The 19,380-nt window shown below is 40.0% G+C and overlaps 1 protein-coding gene across 3 annotated transcripts in view; it reads left to right on the top strand.

The window, feature by feature from the left end:
- Nucleotides 1-19,380, top strand: part of cadm4 (cell adhesion molecule 4) — a 794,942-nt gene that overhangs the window by 386,081 nt on the left and 389,481 nt on the right. For all 3 annotated transcript variants that reach the window (XM_028822885.2, XM_028822886.2, XM_051920761.1), the window contains exon 2: nucleotides 12,419-12,565. In XM_028822885.2, the coding sequence (XP_028678718.1) occupies nucleotides 12,419-12,565 (147 nt within the window). The remainder of the gene's footprint in view (nucleotides 1-12,418; nucleotides 12,566-19,380) is intronic.

The raw sequence follows: 19,380 nt of genomic DNA, 5'->3' as shown, positions 1-19,380 counted from the left end.
CTAGCTCCTGCATCACTAGACCATATGTTTTGGGAATGCACTAAATTAATATAATTTTTCACAAAAATCTCTACATACTACTCAAACACCCTTGGTGTTTCAATTACTTCTAATCCATTAATGGTGATGTTTGGTGTAGTCCCAGCTGTCATTAGAGAACATAGGAAGAAATCAATTGTAATTTTCCTGACTACAACTACTAGCATGCAGATTCTCTTTCTTAACTGGAAGAATCCCAAAATACACCTTCTGTAACTCAGTGGGTAAGCGACGTTCTGTATTATTTCAAATTAAGAGAAATCCAACTCTCTCTTGCAGGATATGCCCAAACCTTTTTAAAACATGACAAGAATTCATTAATATTTTAGAATAACAATGATGAGCCTGTGAATGACTTCCTTATGCTATTAACTGTATTAATTAACATTTGAAAAGGTAATTTTTTTTGTTTGGTTCATGTATCTCTTCTTTTTCCCTTTGTCTTGGGCTGTAGGGGGGATTAATCATGTGTTTCTTTTTTGTATTTCTGTTTTTTCCTTTGTTTTCTCTGTGTTCATTTCAAAGTAAATGATGGTATCTGATATGTTATTGTTATGTTTGATTCAGTAGCATGCCAGTGTAATGTTCTGGTTTTCAAAAATAAAATATTTTAAGAAAAAGAGATGGTAACAAATGCATAAACATACATTTAATTAATCCAGGACAGACAGACACGGGTCCTAAACTGCAATGGGAAAATCAAGAAGTAAGCAAAGATTAAGACAATCCAGATGATCTAAGGCTAAACTAGGAAAAAAATCATCAGCATACAGTGTGGCTACTTTGAAATCAGTCTTCAAATTTCTTTCCAAATCTTCCGTTGTGCACACTGGTGTCCCGACTCAGCAGAAAAACAGATAACTAATTTCTTGAATTAAAGCAGGGGTGCCCAATGCGTCGATCACGATCGATCGGTAGATCGCAAAGGTAGTGCATGTAGATCGCGTTGCATTAAAAAAAAAATGTTTTAAACGTTAGTCTATCATATATCCTCCCTATGGCATTTGCCACTTGATTGACATACAGGGCGGCCAGTCTGAGATCTCTTTTCTTCTAACACACTGGTCATCCCGCACGCACGATCAAACGCGCGAGCTACTGCTAAAACTCCGGCTGTGATCTAGTTAGCCTTCCAATTTCTATCGACTAAAGAAGGGATTTAAAAAAAATTTGTTTGGGGAGGGTATGGGCTAGATGTGGAATTGGAAGAAGATTTTTTTTCTCACAATGTCACAATCGAAGTGCGTTTGTCTGATCTGTCAATCTATCATTGCTATTCCAAAGAAGGAAAATGTGGAAAGGCACTTTCAAACTGTTCATAAAAACTACGAAACTGAATTGAAAAATAAGCACGTCCAATCCAGATGTTGGCACTATACACATGCAGAGCAGGTTAGAGATTATGAAAGTGGAATTTGAAAGGCTAAAAAAATAGTTGGCGCGATACACATGTGGAGAAAGTTAAAGAATATGAAAGTAGGAAAATTAGAAAGTATAAAAAAAAGAAAGTAAAGATCGCAGGAGTACAAATAAACGGAAATTATTACTCAAAAAAAGGGAAAATAATCACCAGGGACCAGGTGTCATTAAAAAATAAAGCAGGATAAAGCGAGGTCAGAAAGAAAAGACAGAGTAGAAAACAAAGTAAAACGTCATAAAGATGTTAAAAAACAAGGGGGCCAAACACATGCAGAGTAGGTTAGAGATAATGAAAACTGGAATTCAAAAGACTCAAAAAAAACGTAAACGTGAAACACATGCAGAGCAAGATACAGAATATGAAAGCAGAAAAAAAGGACAGTGTCAAAACTTTGACAGACGGTTTCAAGACTCAAGACTCAGCTTTACATTTAAGTGCTATCCATTTATGGAAGATGTTGAGGGTGATTCACCCGCATCAAAAATTGCAACACTGTTTGACCTTAAACTCCTCTACAGTGAGATTTTGACACTACAGGATGACATTCAGCTGAAGTCTGGGGCTCTTGAACAGTTTTGGAACTTACTCACAGAGGAAAAGTACCCAAACATGAGGAAATGTGCTACCTTCTTGACTGCATTATTCGGCTCTACTTATTTATGCGAGTCAGCCTTTTCCCACATGAAGATTATTAAATCCAAACACTGTAGTGACCATAAATGAATTGAATTGTTATTGTGCCATAAAGGTTATTCAGTTATGCAAGGTACAACAACATATATTTTATGTATAAAGTATACTAAGTAGATATATATTGTGATAATTGCCCGGACACCACCAGTCGGAGACCACATCTTTATCCAAATTATACTTTATTTTCTTCCACACAACAACACAAGTCAGTCCCGCACAACTCACACAGTTCTTCTAGCCCCAGTCTCCCTTCTCCTGGGCCTTCTATTTCCTTGTCCCTGGGCCACCTGTACTCTCTCTCCAGGAGCTTCATCCTGCTCCTGCTTCCGACTCCAGCTCGTTGATTGGAGGGAGGCGGCCCCCTTTATCCTCACCCGGATGAGCTCCAGATGCTCTACCTGACGTCATGTCCTGGTGTGGCGGAAGTGTCAGGAGAGCACCCGGAAGCACTCCGGGTGACCCTGGAAGGATTGTCCTCCATGGTTGTGGCGGAAGTAAATAAGTCCCGGGCTCCATGAGGCTCAGGGCGCCCCCTGGCGGTGACCAGAGGCCCCAACGGTCTTGAGCCTCCGTGCTCCCCTTCCGTGGGCCTCTTCTACTCCAGGGCGGTTGCCCCCTCATGGCCCAGAGGAAAAGTATGCCACTTCCTAGTCCTTCCAGGCGTCCCGGCTGGGTCTGACCCCCAGCCATGTACGACAATATATATACTGTATATATATATAATCATTTTTAATATAGGTAGATCATTTCGACCTGGTCATTTTAAAAGTAGCTTGCAAGCCGAAAAGTGTGGGCATCCCTGAATTAAAGCAAAGCAAAACAAATGAAAATAAAATATAACTAGGCGACCGAAATCCAAACAAGAGGCAAAAATCATTGTCACTATTCAGGCAAGAAGTCAAAAACTGGGCAAGACACGAAAATAATTACAAAGAGAATTCAATAAGGGTTTTGAAGGGTTTATCATCACATTAAGTAAGGCTCAATGCAAACATTGTCCTTTAATCCCATCTGCTGATTAAATCAAGGTCACGACCCTAGAGACCACACCCCTAGAAAAGCAGGAAATCAAGGTCACGACCCTAGAGACCACACCCCTAGAAAAGCAGGACGCCAGTACACAAAATGGATTCCATAGCAGGAAAAGACTGTAAGACCTTAAACTTCAGCCCTAAATTTGTTTTAAATCTGGGCTGCAGAAACAGGCTTTGAATTCAACTGAAAAAGCAGAACCATGCCTAAGGCAATAAAAAAAAAATGTGAAAAAGTAGCTCAACTGAACTAGAGTGCAGCCTTCACGTAATATTGACCTGCTTAACTACACTCCCCGCTCCCTTTAATATCTGACCTATAGAGGTGGGGCTGAGGGCAGATAGCACATGGTCAGTAGGTGGTCTCACATGAAAACAGGACCTGGTCACAGTATACAGCTGTATTATACCCACTCATAGTTAACTTATTTAACTTTGATTTTTAGATTCTTGATTTCCAGTGGAAACTGAGAATTTTGGATAACATTTCCTACTGAGACCTATTAAAGTTTTTCTTTGTATTCTGTTTTCATTTTTATTCAATAACTAGGGGGTTCGCCCCCTACATCTCTGCCACTCGCGTTGTGAAGAGGCGCGGTCGCTCCTCTGAAACCCCCTCTTAAACGGGGACACAATGGGAAACAAATAACAGCTGTTTTTTTTACCTCATCTTTGCTCGATCAGTTGCTGGCTTGCTGCTGCTGCCGTGCCGCGTGATCTGCATCTCGTGCTGCACTTCGAACATTTAAAAGCCTGTACAGCAGCTGTCCTACTCTTTGTCTTTTATTTCCGGCCCCAGGCCTGGTTAAATCTCTTGGCACGAAGTCTTGTCTCGCGGATCGTGAGTTCTTGATATTTTTTAGTTTATAATTTAAAAACAGAATAAGAATCTGGCTCCAGCGGACCCCTGTGACTCTGTAGTTATGATATAGCGGGTTGGATAATGGATGGATGGATGGATGAATAAGAATCTGAAATCTAACAACATCACATTAAAGTTCGAAAAATTCTGAAAAGAATGATACCAAACATATATATGTAGGTTTTAAAATAAGCCCGATTTAAAGCGTGACAAAAAAGTGACATAAAAACGTCACATAAAAGGCTTAGGATTTTACATATATAGAGTAGATAATAAGAGTATAATTTTATATAGCACTTCATGTCAATAGTGCCATACCTCCTCACATTCTCAGTGTAGTACAACATCTTGCATTTTGTTTTGGTTTTTACTTTTGTTGCGCTGGCAAATGGTGACTCACATAAGGGACTCTGCTTATGTTTTTAACTGTGTGTTGCTCTGTTTCTCTAAAACATTTCATAGGACAGTAGTGGCCATGTCTGCTGTTTGTCGCTAAGTGACTAAACCAAATGAATCAAAGCAGAAGAAGATCAATAGAAGTAGTTAGCTAGCCGAAGCACAGGAGACAGAGAAAATGTAAGCATGTGCTGAGCATTCACTGGGGTAGAAGGAACGTTCATTTAGTTCAGTTGAGTAGGTGATTCGCTTTTCATTCATAAGAAGTAGAAGCCTTGGGGTGAAATCCTTTCCACACTGGCAGCAGCAATGGCCTAGACTTTGATTGCCACTGGGAACGGATTTCCAGTGGAGTGCAAACCTGTAAGTGTGTGCCATCTCCTCTCAGAAGCAGAGTTATAAGCATTTTAGCCACTTGAGTAAAAATAATGATTCTTTAGGTTGGTTTTATAATCTGCTTGTTTTGCATCATCCATGATAGGAGTAGAGCTATGGAAGAAGCCCGTCTAATGTCTTTAGAGCTGATAAGTATTTTTAATGGATTAAATATTTTGAATGGGATATTTCTAAAATGGTATGCAGCGGTGTTGTAGTGGCCATATTTTATGGAAGTTTCTTTTCATACATATCAGAGTGAGGCTGGTTTCTGAAATGTTATAACACTGGATGGTCTTTGGGTGGCACGGTGGCACAGTGGGTAGTGCTGCTGCCTCGCAGTTGGGAGACCTGGGGACCTGGGTTCACTTCCCAGGTCCTCCCTGCGTGGAGTTTGCATGTTCTCCCCGTGTCTGCATGGGTTTCCTCCGGGCGCTCCGGTTTCCTCCCACAGTCCAAAGACATGCAGGTTAGGTGGATTGGTGATTCTAAATTGGCCCTATTGTGTGCTTTGTGTGTGTTTGTGTGTGTCCTGTGGTAGGTTGGCACTCTGCCCGGGATTGGTTCCTGCCTTGTGCCCTGTGTTGGCTGGGATTGGCTCCAGCAGACCCCCGCGACCCTGTATTCGGATTTAGCGGGTTGGAAAATGGATGGATGGTCTTTCACAAACAACTCTTGATGAGATAGAAAGGAAAAGGAACATTGACTGATTAGTCATTTTTCCCCAGTGCAGGGCTGGCGCCACCATTAAGGTGAATTAGACATTAGACACGTTAGCTACCGAACTGTCAGTTGGCACAATCATAAGCTTGGCTTTGCCTAGGGTGCAAATTAACCTACCACCGGCATTGCTCACGTGATATTCTTTGTTGAAAACAAGACTTCCAATGTTGACATATTTTCATCTCATACTCTCGTCTGCCTGTAAAAGAGCATTTGTGTTGTGTTGACGTGATCTTGTTTGTTGAACACAGGACTCCCAATGTCGACATATTTTCTTTTCTGCCTGTAAAAGAACATTTGTGTCGTGTTGGACTGGAACGAGCCTACTACACATCGCTCTCTATGAATGGGTTTCTGGACAGTTAACACATGGGCTGTGTACATCAGATCAGGTTATATATAGAGTTCATGGTGGTGTACATACACTCTAAACACTTTGCAACTCATGCCTGAGTGGTATGTGAGGCCAAAGCCTTAACTGTATAAATTTGATTGCATCCAGCCACTTCCATGGCACAAAACATAAATGGAAATCTTCAGCTCATTATATTTATGTCTTCTTGCTATACAGGGTTAGCTCCCGTTTGTTTATCTTATTCTAGTTGTGAATTTTAAAGAATATTGAAATCTCAGTTTTGGGTGTCCACAAAGGCAAGGGTGTAAGAAAGGCTAGATTTCCCACCATTTTTTACCCATAATTCAAAACAATACTTCATGGCCAGTGTGTAAAGAACCAAATTATCTTATCCATATTCTTTACAGTATTCTGTTAAAGCTACATCTGTAAATGTCTCTTTATACTGTGTGATAGACGACCGGCTATGGACTCCGGTCGCCACCCCCAGGCCGCTAGGAGGAGCCCTCCGGACAGCATATTGGTGCCCCGAGTTCCAGCAGGGCCTCATGGACTTTGTAGTGTAGTGACACAGCCCTGCTGGATACCTTGGGGGCCGCCAGGAGTCGCTATAGGGGGGCTAGTGGGCTCTGGCATGCCCTATATCCCGGGAGTACATCTCAGTCACGTGACTGGAAGAAGTGACGTGCTCCCGGGATGAAGAAAAGGACTGTTTGCCCTGACCCGGAAGGAAATGAACTTGTGGGTTTGGTTTGGAACCACTTCCGGGTCGGGGGCTATAAAAGGACTATGGGAAAGCCCAGACATTTGAGCTGAGCTGGGAGGAAGGTGGGCTAAGTGTCTGGGAGTGGAGGATTGTTATTATAGAGAGGATTATTGTGTATATGAGTGTGGTGAGGAGAGTGCTTGGTGCACTGTACAATAATAAAAATAATTATAGTTGTACTTTTACCTCGTGTCAAGAGTGGTACCTGAGGGTTCAAGAGGTGGCTCAACGCTACATCTGTTACAACTGATGGTTATCATCAGCAAGTTCGGTCATAATTTTCTAGAACATAGAGTGTTTTAATGTGAAAAGGCACTGTTTTGTCTGACAAGGTGCAAAAAAATGGTTACCGCAAAATCCTGCCAGACTACGCCAATTGTTTTGTCTTGGTAGAGTAATATATATATTGCTCTACTTTCCCCTTTTGTATTATTAATATGTAGCCTTAGAATGCCTAATCTCACAGACTTACCACTGTTTATAAGGTATTATTGTATATAACTTATCCCCACCTTCCCTTCTATATCTATAAACTTAGGTAATTAGAAATAGTAAAAGACAAGCAGAAGTTAAGTTACAGTTTAAACAATGTATTAGTATTATTGATAATATTCATAAATAATAACAAAATGCAAAGTACATTTGAATATTGGCAACCATACAACCTGATTAAATGATGATATGTAGTTCAGGTGGCACACAGACTTCTGGTTGCTTAAATGTCTCTAGTTAAGGCATCATTGATGCTCAGCTTTCAGCCACATGTCTGTTCAAAATGGCTGCTGAGCTGTGCTGTTCATTGTGTTCTCTTCAGGTTAGCAAGAGAGATGCTTCTTCATCATATGTTGGTTGGTAAGAGAGAGATACTGAAGTTAAACACATACATTTATAGATGTTCTGTCCAACCTCGAGAGCCAATAGCACATCATGGTACTTAAAGTCTTCTGAACCAAGCCAATTCCAAACAGCCATACCTCAGACCAATGGGGGAAATAGAACATCTTAACACCTGCCCCCAAACCATATGTTAAAGTACACCTTAGCCCATTTGCGGGGGTAGAAATGACTTTAGCATGAAACACTTGCCAAACTGGTTTAAAACACACATCCCATTCCTAAGGTGGGGGGGGGGGGGGGGGTAAACACTAAATTACACTGCTTTGTCTAAATTACAAATAAAGATATACAGTACAAAATATTCATCAAGTTATATGTAAAATCTCACATCACAACAGGCACTTTAACCTCTGAAGTTGTTTTAATATTGGGAATGCCTTACTTATTAGCCTTGATTCACAAGTACATCACACATTAAATACAAAGCAAGAATTCCTTAACAATGGCGAAGCTACTTAAGCCTCGATACCTTACCAGGGGCTAGAAGCCACTCCATTTATGAGCCACATTTCTGCCAGGATTCACGGATGTGTTGATCCCATCTGCGGATTGTTTCCCTTAAACACTTACACTTCAGAATACCTCAACAAAGGCGAAAAGCTGCACCAGGGGCTGCGGTCCTGCCAGGACTCAGGATGTGGCACTCTGTACCCAGATAACACCCTGGAAAGAGCTGCACAAATCTAACAGAGGTTTTTTGGAAGACCTGCCCTTAGTGAGTTATGGATATAGTTCTTCACTTGAATTGCTACCCCTGAAAGAATGTAAATTAAATGAAAACAGTTCATATATTAACATTCATCAGTCATTACGAATAGTCAGTAAAAAGTAAGACAACTTCAGAAAATCTCATACTTTACGCCAGAAAAGAACCGGGCATAAATGTCAAATATGAAAAACATACAACCTGAATGATTCAAATCAAGGCCACACAGCAGGCTTTGTATCAAGTGGTGGCTATACTGTAGCTTTAGTCGTTGCAATCTTTGTCTTCTTAAGCCAGGTCTGATGCTTGGAAGTGGAGAGATGGTTGTAGATTGGTAAATCTGTCAAAAATTGTCTTCTTTGTCTGGTAGTGTTGTAATTCAATCCAACGTGTTAATTACACAGCAATGCAATGCATATTCACGTGGTGTATTTAATTCAATTTAATCGTGTCTTAATTAAAAACATATTAACCAAACTGTCACATTCAGTCGTCAAAGCTGAGGGAGCGGGCTCTAACGAGTGCTGTGTTTTAATCAGTGAACCGTCGGTACATTGAATGTTACATTTACAGAAGACACTTCAAATGCAGGCTCCAAATGATGAAATTGGAGTTAATTGAATTAAAGTCGCCACTTTGCATAGTCATTCTGGGCAACTTTTTCTTGCCCTTATAGTTAATGTGCACAGTCACAGCTTTGAGCATGCAAGTAAGCATCAGGATTCCCAAATCAAGCAAAGTGCATCCATTCAAGTGACGATTCACCAATAAAAAGACTGTACACGCTACAGCCCACCCTCTCAGCTTTGACGAGTGAAAGTGACAGTTTTAAATTCAAGCTGTATTTCATGTTACATTTGTGGAAATATTGCGGACAAAATTTTTTAAATAATTAAGCAACAAAAAGCATCTTCCATGACACATTTATTTACACATTTCACAGTTCATTAATTTATCCATCCATCCATTATCCAACCTGCTATATCCTAACTAAAGGGTCACTGGGGTCAATCCCAGCAAGCACAGGGCAGGAAACAAACCCTGGGCAGGGTGCCAGCCCACCGCTGGGCACACACCCACACACCAAGCGACAATTTAGGATCGCCAATACACCTAACCTGCATGACTCTGGACTGTGGGAGGAAACCCACGCAGACAGGGGAAGAGAACATGCAAACTCCACGCAGGGAGGACCCAGGAAGTGAACCCAAGTCTCCTAACTGCGAGGCAGCAGCACTACCACTGTGCCACCGTGCCACCCTCATTTATTTATTTATTTAATTTAAAGTATTCTTCCATATTGGCACAAATAATCTTCCACAGTTATGATGTTGATCAAAATGCTTTTTAAAATCCTTTGTATTTATAATGACGTGCTGGCTGCTTAACTGAACAACTGATAATTTTCATGGTCTGGCTGATCGTCAGTTACATTACATTTAGATAACCATGAAACATGTTAATCGTAAAGTCCCAGATCCCCATTTCACATATTCTTTCAAGCATATACATACTGGTTATTTTATCTAAGCTTTCTAATGGTAATTCTAACTTGCATTTTCTTTTACATTTGCATATCCCCACCAGAACCCCAAACACATTCATATGAAATGTTGGCCGTTATGATCTAATGAGCTCATTTGCACCTGCTTACTGTTCAGTTAGAGAACATTTTGATCACACAATACAGTCAATGTTAGCTTTCCCTTATGAGCTCTGGGCACACAGCTCATTTAATTGAATAATAATCCTTAAATAAAATGCAAGCTGTATTTAGCCTACTGTAAAAGCCCATTTTTTACCTGCTTTACACAGTGGAGCAGTCATTCAAATTCCAGCCTTGTGTGTGGTGACAGGATTCAGATTCCAGCCTTGTACCATTCTGTGTAGAGCCTGCATGTTCTCCTTATGTCTGTCCACTCGATCTGTTTGACTGGTTTTGCTGCCTTATGGTCTGAGAATTCAAACTCCAGCCTGGTTTACATGTTTTCACATGGTCCACGTGGATGTTCTACTGGTGTTCTGGTAGTCTCCCACATGTCAACTACTACATGCATATTAGGATATTTTTGTAATTATACACTATTGGTGATTACTATGCCATGACTTACAAGGATAGACTCTGCCATAATTAGATTATGAGGTTTCAAAGATGGATGAATGAAGGGAATATTACTTAAATATTTGCTTGTGCTTTTGACATTCTCTAAATATATGAGGTTTGAAAATCTGAGATGTCTTAGGAATTTGAATAAAATCATAAGTATCTATCTATCTACAGTGGGTACGGAAAGTCTTCAGACCCCCTTCAATTCTTCACTCTTTATTATATTGCAGCCATTTGCTAAAATCATTTAAATTAATTTTTTTCCTCATTAATGTACACACAGCACCCCATATTGACAGACAAAAAAAAGAATTTTTGAAATTGTTGCAGATTTATTAAAAAAGAAAAACTGAAATATCACATGGTCCTAAGTATTCAGACCCTTTGCTGTGACACTCATATATTTAACTCCGGTGCTTTCCATTTCTTCTGATCATCCTTGAGATCATCTTCATTTGAGTCCAGCTGTGTTTGATTATACTGATTGGACTTGATTAGGAAAGCCACACACCTGTCTATATAAGACCTTACAGCTCACAATGCATGTCAGAGCAAATGAGAATCATGAGGTCAAAGGAACTGCCTGAAGAGCTCAGAGACAGAATTGTGGCAAGGCACAGATCTGGCCAAGGTTACAAAAAAATTTCTGCTGCACTTAAGGTTCCCAAGAGCACAGTGGCCTCCATAATCCTTAAATGGAAGACATTTGGGACGACCAGAACCCTTCCTAGAGCCAGCCGTCTGGCCAAGCTGAGCTACCGGGGGAGAAGAGCCTTGGTGAGAGAGGTAAAGAAGAACCCAAAGATCACTTTGGCTGAGCTCCAGCGATGCAGTCAGGAGATGGGAGAAAGTTGTAGAAAGTCAACCATCACTGCAGCCCTCCACCAGTCAGGGCTTTATGGCAGAGTGGCCTGTCGGAAGCCTCTCCTCAGTGCAAGACACATGACAGCCCGCATGGAGTTTGCTAAAAGACACTTGAAGGACTCTGAGATGGTGACAAATAAGATTCTCTGGTCTGATGAGACCAAGATAGAACTTTTTGGCCTTAATTCTAAGCGGTATGTGTGGAGACAACCAGGCACTGCTCATCACTTGTCCAACACAATCCCCACAGTGAAGCATGGCGGTGGCAGCATCATACTGTGGGGGTGTTTTTCAGCTGCAGGGACAGGACGACTGGTTGCAAACGAGGGAAAGATGAATGCGGCCAAGTACAGGGATATCCTGGACAAAAACCTTCTCCAGAGTGCTAAGGACCTCAGACTGGGCCGAAGGTTTACCTTCCAACAAGACAATGACCCTAAGCACACAGCTAAAATAACGAAGGAGTGACTTCACAACAACTCTGTGACTGTTCTTGAATGGCCCAGCCAGAGCCCTGACTTAAACCCAATTGAGCATCTCTGGAGAGACCTAAACATGGCTGTCCACCAACGTTTACCATCCAACCTGACAGAACTGGAGAGGATCTGCAAGGAGGAATGGCAGAGGATCCCCAAATCCAGGTGTGAAAAACTTGTTGCATCTTTCCCAAGAAGACTCATGGCTGTATTAGCTCAAAAGGGTGCTTCTACTAAATACTGAGCAAAGGGTCTGAATACTTAGGACCATGTGATATTTCAGTTTTTCTTTTTTAATAAATCTGCAACAATTTCAAAAATTCTTTTTTTTGTCTGTCAATATGGGGTGCTGTGTGTACATTAATGAGGAAAAAATTAATTTAAATGATTTTAGCAAATGGCTGCAATATAACAAAGAGTGAAAAATTGAAGGGGGTCTGAATACTTTCCGTACCCACTCTATCTAATCTATCTATCTATCTAATCTGTCTCATCTATCGTGGTTTACCTATTTAAACAGCCCTGTGTGATTTCTAGACACCATGCTGCATCAGTGAAATGCAAAGTACTGTATGTGCCATCTACAAATGTCTCAAATTATATTTGTATTTCCTAATAGGCAGCAGAAATTCACCCTGATTGTCTCTTTAGTTTGCATGTATTTGATTAATAGAATCCCATTTTCTTTTTCTTTTTTGTCTTTTTCAGTTTTGGCACAAGTTGTCCAGGCAGAAAATGTAACAGTCATTGAAGGTGGCACTGCAGAGATCAACTGCAAACTTCATAACTATGACGGATCAATTGTGGTTATCCAGAACCCAGCTCGACAGACCCTCTTCTTCAATGGAACAAGAGGTAAGCAGGTGGAGATGAGCAGGCTTGGATAGATATTTATGTACCCCAGACTGAAAACTTCCATGTTTTGCACTTTGCTTAGCAAACTCTTATTACCATAACTTGATCTAAGAGTGTGTTTTTCTGTATGTTGACTCAGAAGAAAGTATAAATTGTTGGGTTCAAAATCTGCTGCCTCCCTTCGCTAACACTGGTTGAAAATATTGTCACTAAGATTGGGGGGAAATGTGATTCAAGAAACAGTAGTTGGATATCCACAAGTTGCTTTCTATTGCTACAGTTAACCCCAGAGTGAATCCACAAGCAGGCCAGGTCTGATTTTTCTGTCCAACTTGAGTGGCCCTTACTGTAATTCACTCGTGTCTTCTGTATTCTAAAAGAGCATGTACTCCTTGAAAAGAAAATTGTTTTATTGTGCAGCCCATGGCTAGCTCAAAAACCTACCCACACATATCAAAACAGTCAACAGCAAGTCCAAACACTAGAACATTAGAAAGAAAGTCAATTAGCTTGATTGTTAACTCGATTTCACTGTGAATGTACCAACAGCCTTTGACATGAGGAGCATATCATTTTCATCATCATCAGAACTCTGATGCTGTCATGAACAAGCTTGTTGTCTGTCCGTGAGCCCTCGGCTTTCCAGTTGTGTCGAGGTGGCTTAACTCAGACGAAAGGGGGGGGGGGCTGGTTGGCTTGATGACTTCCAGCAAAACAGCACTTAGATATTAAACCCTCGATAAACAGACAGTCTGTGAGCCGGCATGAATGATCAAGAAGCTTTCTTGTTGTCCTAATTTCAAGTTTTGTGCGCTAGAATGAATTAAATTAACAATTCAATCGCATACTTCATAGAGTATGTCCCTTCATCTCCCTCTTTGTCTCTGTTACCAGAATGCTTCAGCAGGTTATTGGTTATATAAGAGATGTTGCATATGACTTTCAGCTTTAATCTTATTTTCTAGTTTGTCTTTGTATACATTAAAAATGGCCTTGTTCTGCAGCTCATGCTGCATAGTACAAGTCAAAATGCTTTCATATGTCTGGCTAAATGCATGCTAAGTCTATTTGTAAATATATAAAAATAGAAAAACCAATTAAAGCATAAGTCACAGTGGCACACTAGTTATATTTGCTTTACAATGCACCTTACAGCAAGCATTATGAAGCATAAGTACTGTGAGTGGATTTACAAAACGGTTAGATGAATGGATAGATGGATGGATATTTTAACTGATCAAGGGCTGTGCAAAAGGAGAAACATGAGTTTATAAAACCCCTGGGCTGCAGTACCCATAGGACACTGTTTGTATGTGATGTGGTTTAGCTTTTTCACCCATTTTTTTTTTTTTACTTTTAAATCATGCTCAACATTCCTAATCCACAAAGCCACTATAGGTGCAATATCAAATATTACAGTTCCTCCATTCATCCTCAAAGTCAATTTATTCCTTTATAATGTCATACCGGTTATGCTACTGGTTTGTTTTTTTTTCTCTTCTTATTCACGTTTTTGTTATTTTTTAATTATTATTTTTCATGTGCTTTTTGTTTTTATGTCATTTTTGTTAATATAGATACGTTTGTTTACTTAAGATGTATGCATTTGTGTATATGTGCTTAAAGGAATCATCCCTTGTTTCCTGTGGTTGGAACCCCAAGAGGCGGGGCCACCATTACATTCCTGCTGAGGGACCGCCCTCAGCCTATATATATTCAGGCAGGGCAGTGAGTCCATCAAAGATTCATTGAGGTTGGTGGAGAAAGAATCATTATTGTGAGTACTGCTATGGAGTTTCTGGGCTTTTTTGTGTGATTTTCTTGCTTTTGTCTTTGGATTTAGTCTCTGGAATTAGGATTGGATTTTTTTTTTTGGTTTGGATTGCCTTTTCTAGGAAAATCCTTCTGCCTTATTTTTGCCTTACTTTGCCTTTTTGGCCATTTTTGTGCTTCTTTGATTTATTTAAAAAATTCTTCATTTATAAAGATTCTTTGTTTGCCTTGACTTCTCAAGCCAGATGTTTAATGGTTTATTTGCTCCTTTGAAGGACATTTTGTATTTTTTTTAAATTTGTCTGTTTTTAAAGTTTAAAGCCAGTGTTGTTATCTGTCTGCCAGACTGTGCTCCCTGACATCTGTTCAAGTTTCTTTTTTTATGTCTTTTTGGTATAGTTAAGTTTTTTTAAAATGTTTATTGTAATCATTTATTTTATATTAATGTTTCATTTAAGTATTAATGCTTCTATGTGTGAATCTAAGTTCTCCTATGTCCCTTGTGTTTTGTGGATGGTACCCCAAGAGACACCCTGACGTCACCACACCTGAACCCACCCTCTGGGTATTTTAGGCCAGAGTGGATGAAGCTCAGGTCACTGAAGTTCATGGGACTGATTGAGAGCATTGTATTTTTTCTTTTTCTTCACACTTTGTGAAATATATATTGTGGCCGGGTGCAGGAATGAGAGATCCACTAAATGGCAAAAAATTGGGACATCAGCTAGGTTGCACCATCTATTGCCCAACATAAGAACCAAAAAATAATGCTCTTTGGCGTGCATGTCCCATAAAGTAGGGCTAAAACTTTTATCAAAGTAGTTTGGCTGGTTAGCCACAGGCAAGGTCCCCATCTGACGGGTAGTCCTTGCCAGAAGTGATGCCTCCTTCTGAGAAGCTTGGACTTTTATTAAGGCTAAACCAGAATGGGCGGAGCCAGTTGCCCTCACTGGGTGGTTTATCGACAATGTGGAGAGAGAAGGAGATGACATTGTCAGTGATTGTGCCCCCTCTCATACCAGCGGGTTATTACATACCTTGACAGAGCCTGTATGGAGTTCCTTCGTGTGGCAATATATATATTTGTATATTTTACATGATAATAAGTTATTTGACAATTTCCTATTTCAATACATCTAGCATGACAACGCATAATTAAAATAAGACATAATTTCACAGAATCAGAAATGAACAAGAATCATGTAACTTGTTTGTAGGTAATGATTCAATTCAGGAATCAAGTTAATGAGAATCGTGAGACTCTTTCTTGGGTAATGATTCAGTCTGAACTCAAAAGAATCAGACAATGATACATGTACAGTACAGTCAATGAGCCATAAAACAGTGTGTGCTAAAGTAAACTTAAAAACAAATAATTATTAGAAATTATAATAATATTTTTATAAGGTTCAGTTTTATGTGACTAATTTGTTGAATATTTTAATATTGTTTATACTGCATATTCAATTTGAAATGATTCCAGTACTAAATTCTACAAAACAGAACAATGAATACATCCATCCATCCATCCATTTTCCAACCCGCTGAATCCGAACACAGGGTCACGGGGGTCTGCTGGAGCCAATCCCACCCGACACAGGGCACAAGGTAGGATCCAATCCCGGGCAGGGTGCCAACCCACCGCAGACAATGAATACATTCTAATGTAAATGTGTTGTTGCTGTATTGTATTGGAATGACGAGTGAGAGACTCGTCAGTGACAGAGATTTCATTCACCAATATAGTTGGAACTCCAAAAAATCATAAGTGACGCAACCCGAGATTCATGATTCAGGCTGTTCTTGTGCATGCATATTAAACATTAACCAGTGCCAGCAAAACAAAAGACGCTTGTAGACATCACGCAGGAGACATGTTCGCATTAAGCTCAACTGAATCAATTCATTCATGCTTGTGAGTCACTGAAAAGTGCAATTCAAAAAACAGTGAATTGTTAGCAAGTCCCCCATCACTAACCCATATCACCTGGGGAAGCCATATTCACCTGTATAAAGAGAGTAACCAGACCAGGGTTCAAGTCTCTGCTCCTGAAGTCCTGTTCATCAATACTGTACTGCACTAGAAAAATATTTCAGCTTTGCTAGCAAATCGTCAAGTACTAGCTCTTATTTTTATCAAAAGAAAAGCTCCTTCTATGAGGGACGTTTAAAAAGTTTCTGCGCTTTTATATTTTCGTTGGAAATGGTGAAGGCGGGAGCAGTAGGAATCGGTCGTGTATGAGAGTGTCATGTGACTGGGAACATTGCATTGCAAAGGCAGGTGACTATGTAGAAAAGCAATGTAACTTGTTTTTGAAATTATTAATAAATAGAGTTAAAAATAAAGTGTGGAAAGTTTTTGAACATCCCTCATATTTACAATCTTTTATCTTTTAGCTAGAAAAACATCATACATTAACTTTTATCAGACAAACTGCACCTGAAATAACTGCCTTAATTTACTGAATTTTATTTAATTTTGTAAGAGAAAGCACAAACAGTCATGAAGTGTTGGAGCACCTGTAGGAAAACCCGTATAACTGAAACATAACGTGTTTTATAACCATGTTAAAAATGAAAAAGACACATCTTCTCAGACACAAGTCTCAAAAGCAACAGCTCCAAGCTGGCAGAACTTTCAATGATAAGGACTTCCGGCAGGATGAGGTGGGTCCAGGTGGCCAGACATCGGAAGTGATGTCAAGGGATGTAAAGCCATCATTCTTCCGGACTGCAGAGGGAGGAAGAGGTAAAGCGTTAGTAAACAGCGCCATCCTGTGTTCCAGAAGGAAATGACCTGAGCCTTTAAGCTGTCCATAATGCACATGCACGTGACAACTGGTTATACTGTATCATTATTTGGTTTAGTGAATTACTCTAATACTGAACTTGATTTCTTTTGTTGCATGGACTTTTTACTTACTAAATGAAAGCACAAAGTGTTTATGTTTAATTAGAACAGACAGGCGCTCTTCTTGATAAAATGTATGAAAACTGGAGTGCAGAATCTTGGATTAGCAGATACTTTGCTGGCAGACTTGAATTAGGGCCTACTCAAACAAAATAAGAAGTTGATTTTATGATGGTAAATTTGGCTGACGTGAATAATGCACTGTAGGGGAAATGGAAAGTGTGATTGTAGCCATGAAGAAGAAGCTCATGACAAAATGTTAAGAGCTCTGGGAGTCCTCAATAACCAATCTGAGGACCATCTGCTATACTTTCTGGTTTGGCGGGGTTTTATTTTTAGTGTAGTTAGATTTTATTTCAGGAATAAAGATGACCACTTTCTTCCTCTGTGACACAGATTCAGGTCAGAGGGTTAAGTGACATATGAAAACCTTTGCAGAGACCTGTGGCCATTACTAAAAAAATTTAGCATATAACTTCATGATTTAAAGAGTGAGTGTAGCTTGAAATTCCTAAAACGTAGTCACAGAAGCTAGTACAGAGTACAACTTATATGGTTAGGTCCATAAATATTTGGACAGAGACAACTTTTTTCTAATTTTGGTTCTATACATTACCACAATGAATTTTAAATGAAACAACTCAGATGCAGTTGAAGTGCAGACTTTCAGCTTTAATTCAGTGGAGTGAACAAAACGATTGCATAAAAATGTGAGGCAACTAAAGCATTTTTTTTAACACAATCCCTTCATTTTAGGGACTCAAAAGTAATTGGACAAATTAAATAACTGGAAATAAAATGTTCATTTCTAATACTTGGTCGAAAACCCTTTGCTGGCAATGACAGCCTGAAGTCTTGAACTCCTGGACATCACCAGATGCTGGGTTTCCTCCTTTTTAATGCTCTGCCAGGCCTTTACTGCAGCGGCTTTCAGTTGCTGTTTGTTTGTGGGCCTTTCTGTCTGAAGTTTAGACTTCAATAAGTGAAATGCCTGCTCAATTTGGTTAAGATCGGGTGACTGACTTGGCCATTCAAGAATTTTCCACTTCTTTGCTTTAATAAACTCCTGGGTTGCTTTGGCTGTATGTTTTGGGTCATTGTCCATCTGTATCATGAAACGCCGCCCAATCAATTTCACTGCATTTAGCTGGATTTGAGCTGACAGTATGTCTCTGAACACCTCAGAATTCATTCAGCTGCTTCTGTCCTGTGTCACATCATCAATAAACACTAGTGTCCCAGTGCCACTGGCAGCCATGCACGCCCAAGCCATCACACTGCCTCCACCGTGTTTTACAGATGTGGTATGTTTTGGATAATGAGCTGTTCCACGCCTTCTCCATACTTTTTTCTTGCCATCATTCTGGTAGAGGTTGATCTTGGTTTCATCTGTCCAAAGAATGTTTTTCCAGAACTGTGCTGGCTTTTTTAGATGTTCTTTAGCAAAGTCCAATCTAGCCTTTCTATTCTTGAGGCTTATGAGTGGCTTGCACCTTGCAGTGCACCCTCTGTATTTACTTTCATGCAGTCTTCTCTTTATGGTAGACTTGGATATCGATATGCCTACCCCCTGGAGAGTGTTGTTCACTTAGTTGGCTGTTGTGAAGGGGTTTCTCTTCACCATGGAAATGATTCTGCGATCATCCACCACTGTTGTCTTTCGTGGACGTCCAGGTCTTTTTGCATTGCTGAGTTCACCAGTGCTTGCTTTCTTTCTCAGGATGTACCAAACTGTAGATTTTGCCACTCGTAATATTGTAGCAATTTCTCGGATGGGTTTTTTCTGTTTTCGTAGCTTAAGGATGGCTTCTTTCACCTGCATGGAGAGCTCCTTTGACCGCATGTTGTCTGTTCACAGCAAAATCTTCCACATGCAAGCACCACACCTCAAATCAACTCCAGGCCTTTAATCTGCTTAATTGATAATGACATAACGATGGACTTGCCCACACCTGCCCATGAAATAGCCTTTGAGTCAATTGTCCAATTACTTTTGAGCCCCTGAAATGAAGGGATTGTGTTAAAAAAATGCTTTAGTTGCCTCACATTTTTATGCAATCGTTTTGTTCACCCCACTGAATTAAAGCTGAAAGTCTGCACTTCAACTGCATCTGAGTTGTTTCATTTAAAA

This window comes from Erpetoichthys calabaricus, chromosome 17, assembly GCF_900747795.2.
Source record: "Erpetoichthys calabaricus chromosome 17, fErpCal1.3, whole genome shotgun sequence".
Taxonomy (NCBI): domain Eukaryota; kingdom Metazoa; phylum Chordata; class Cladistia; order Polypteriformes; family Polypteridae; genus Erpetoichthys; species Erpetoichthys calabaricus.
The sequence above is the reverse complement of the archived record's forward strand: the minus strand, read 5'-3'. Positions and strand labels throughout refer to the sequence as shown.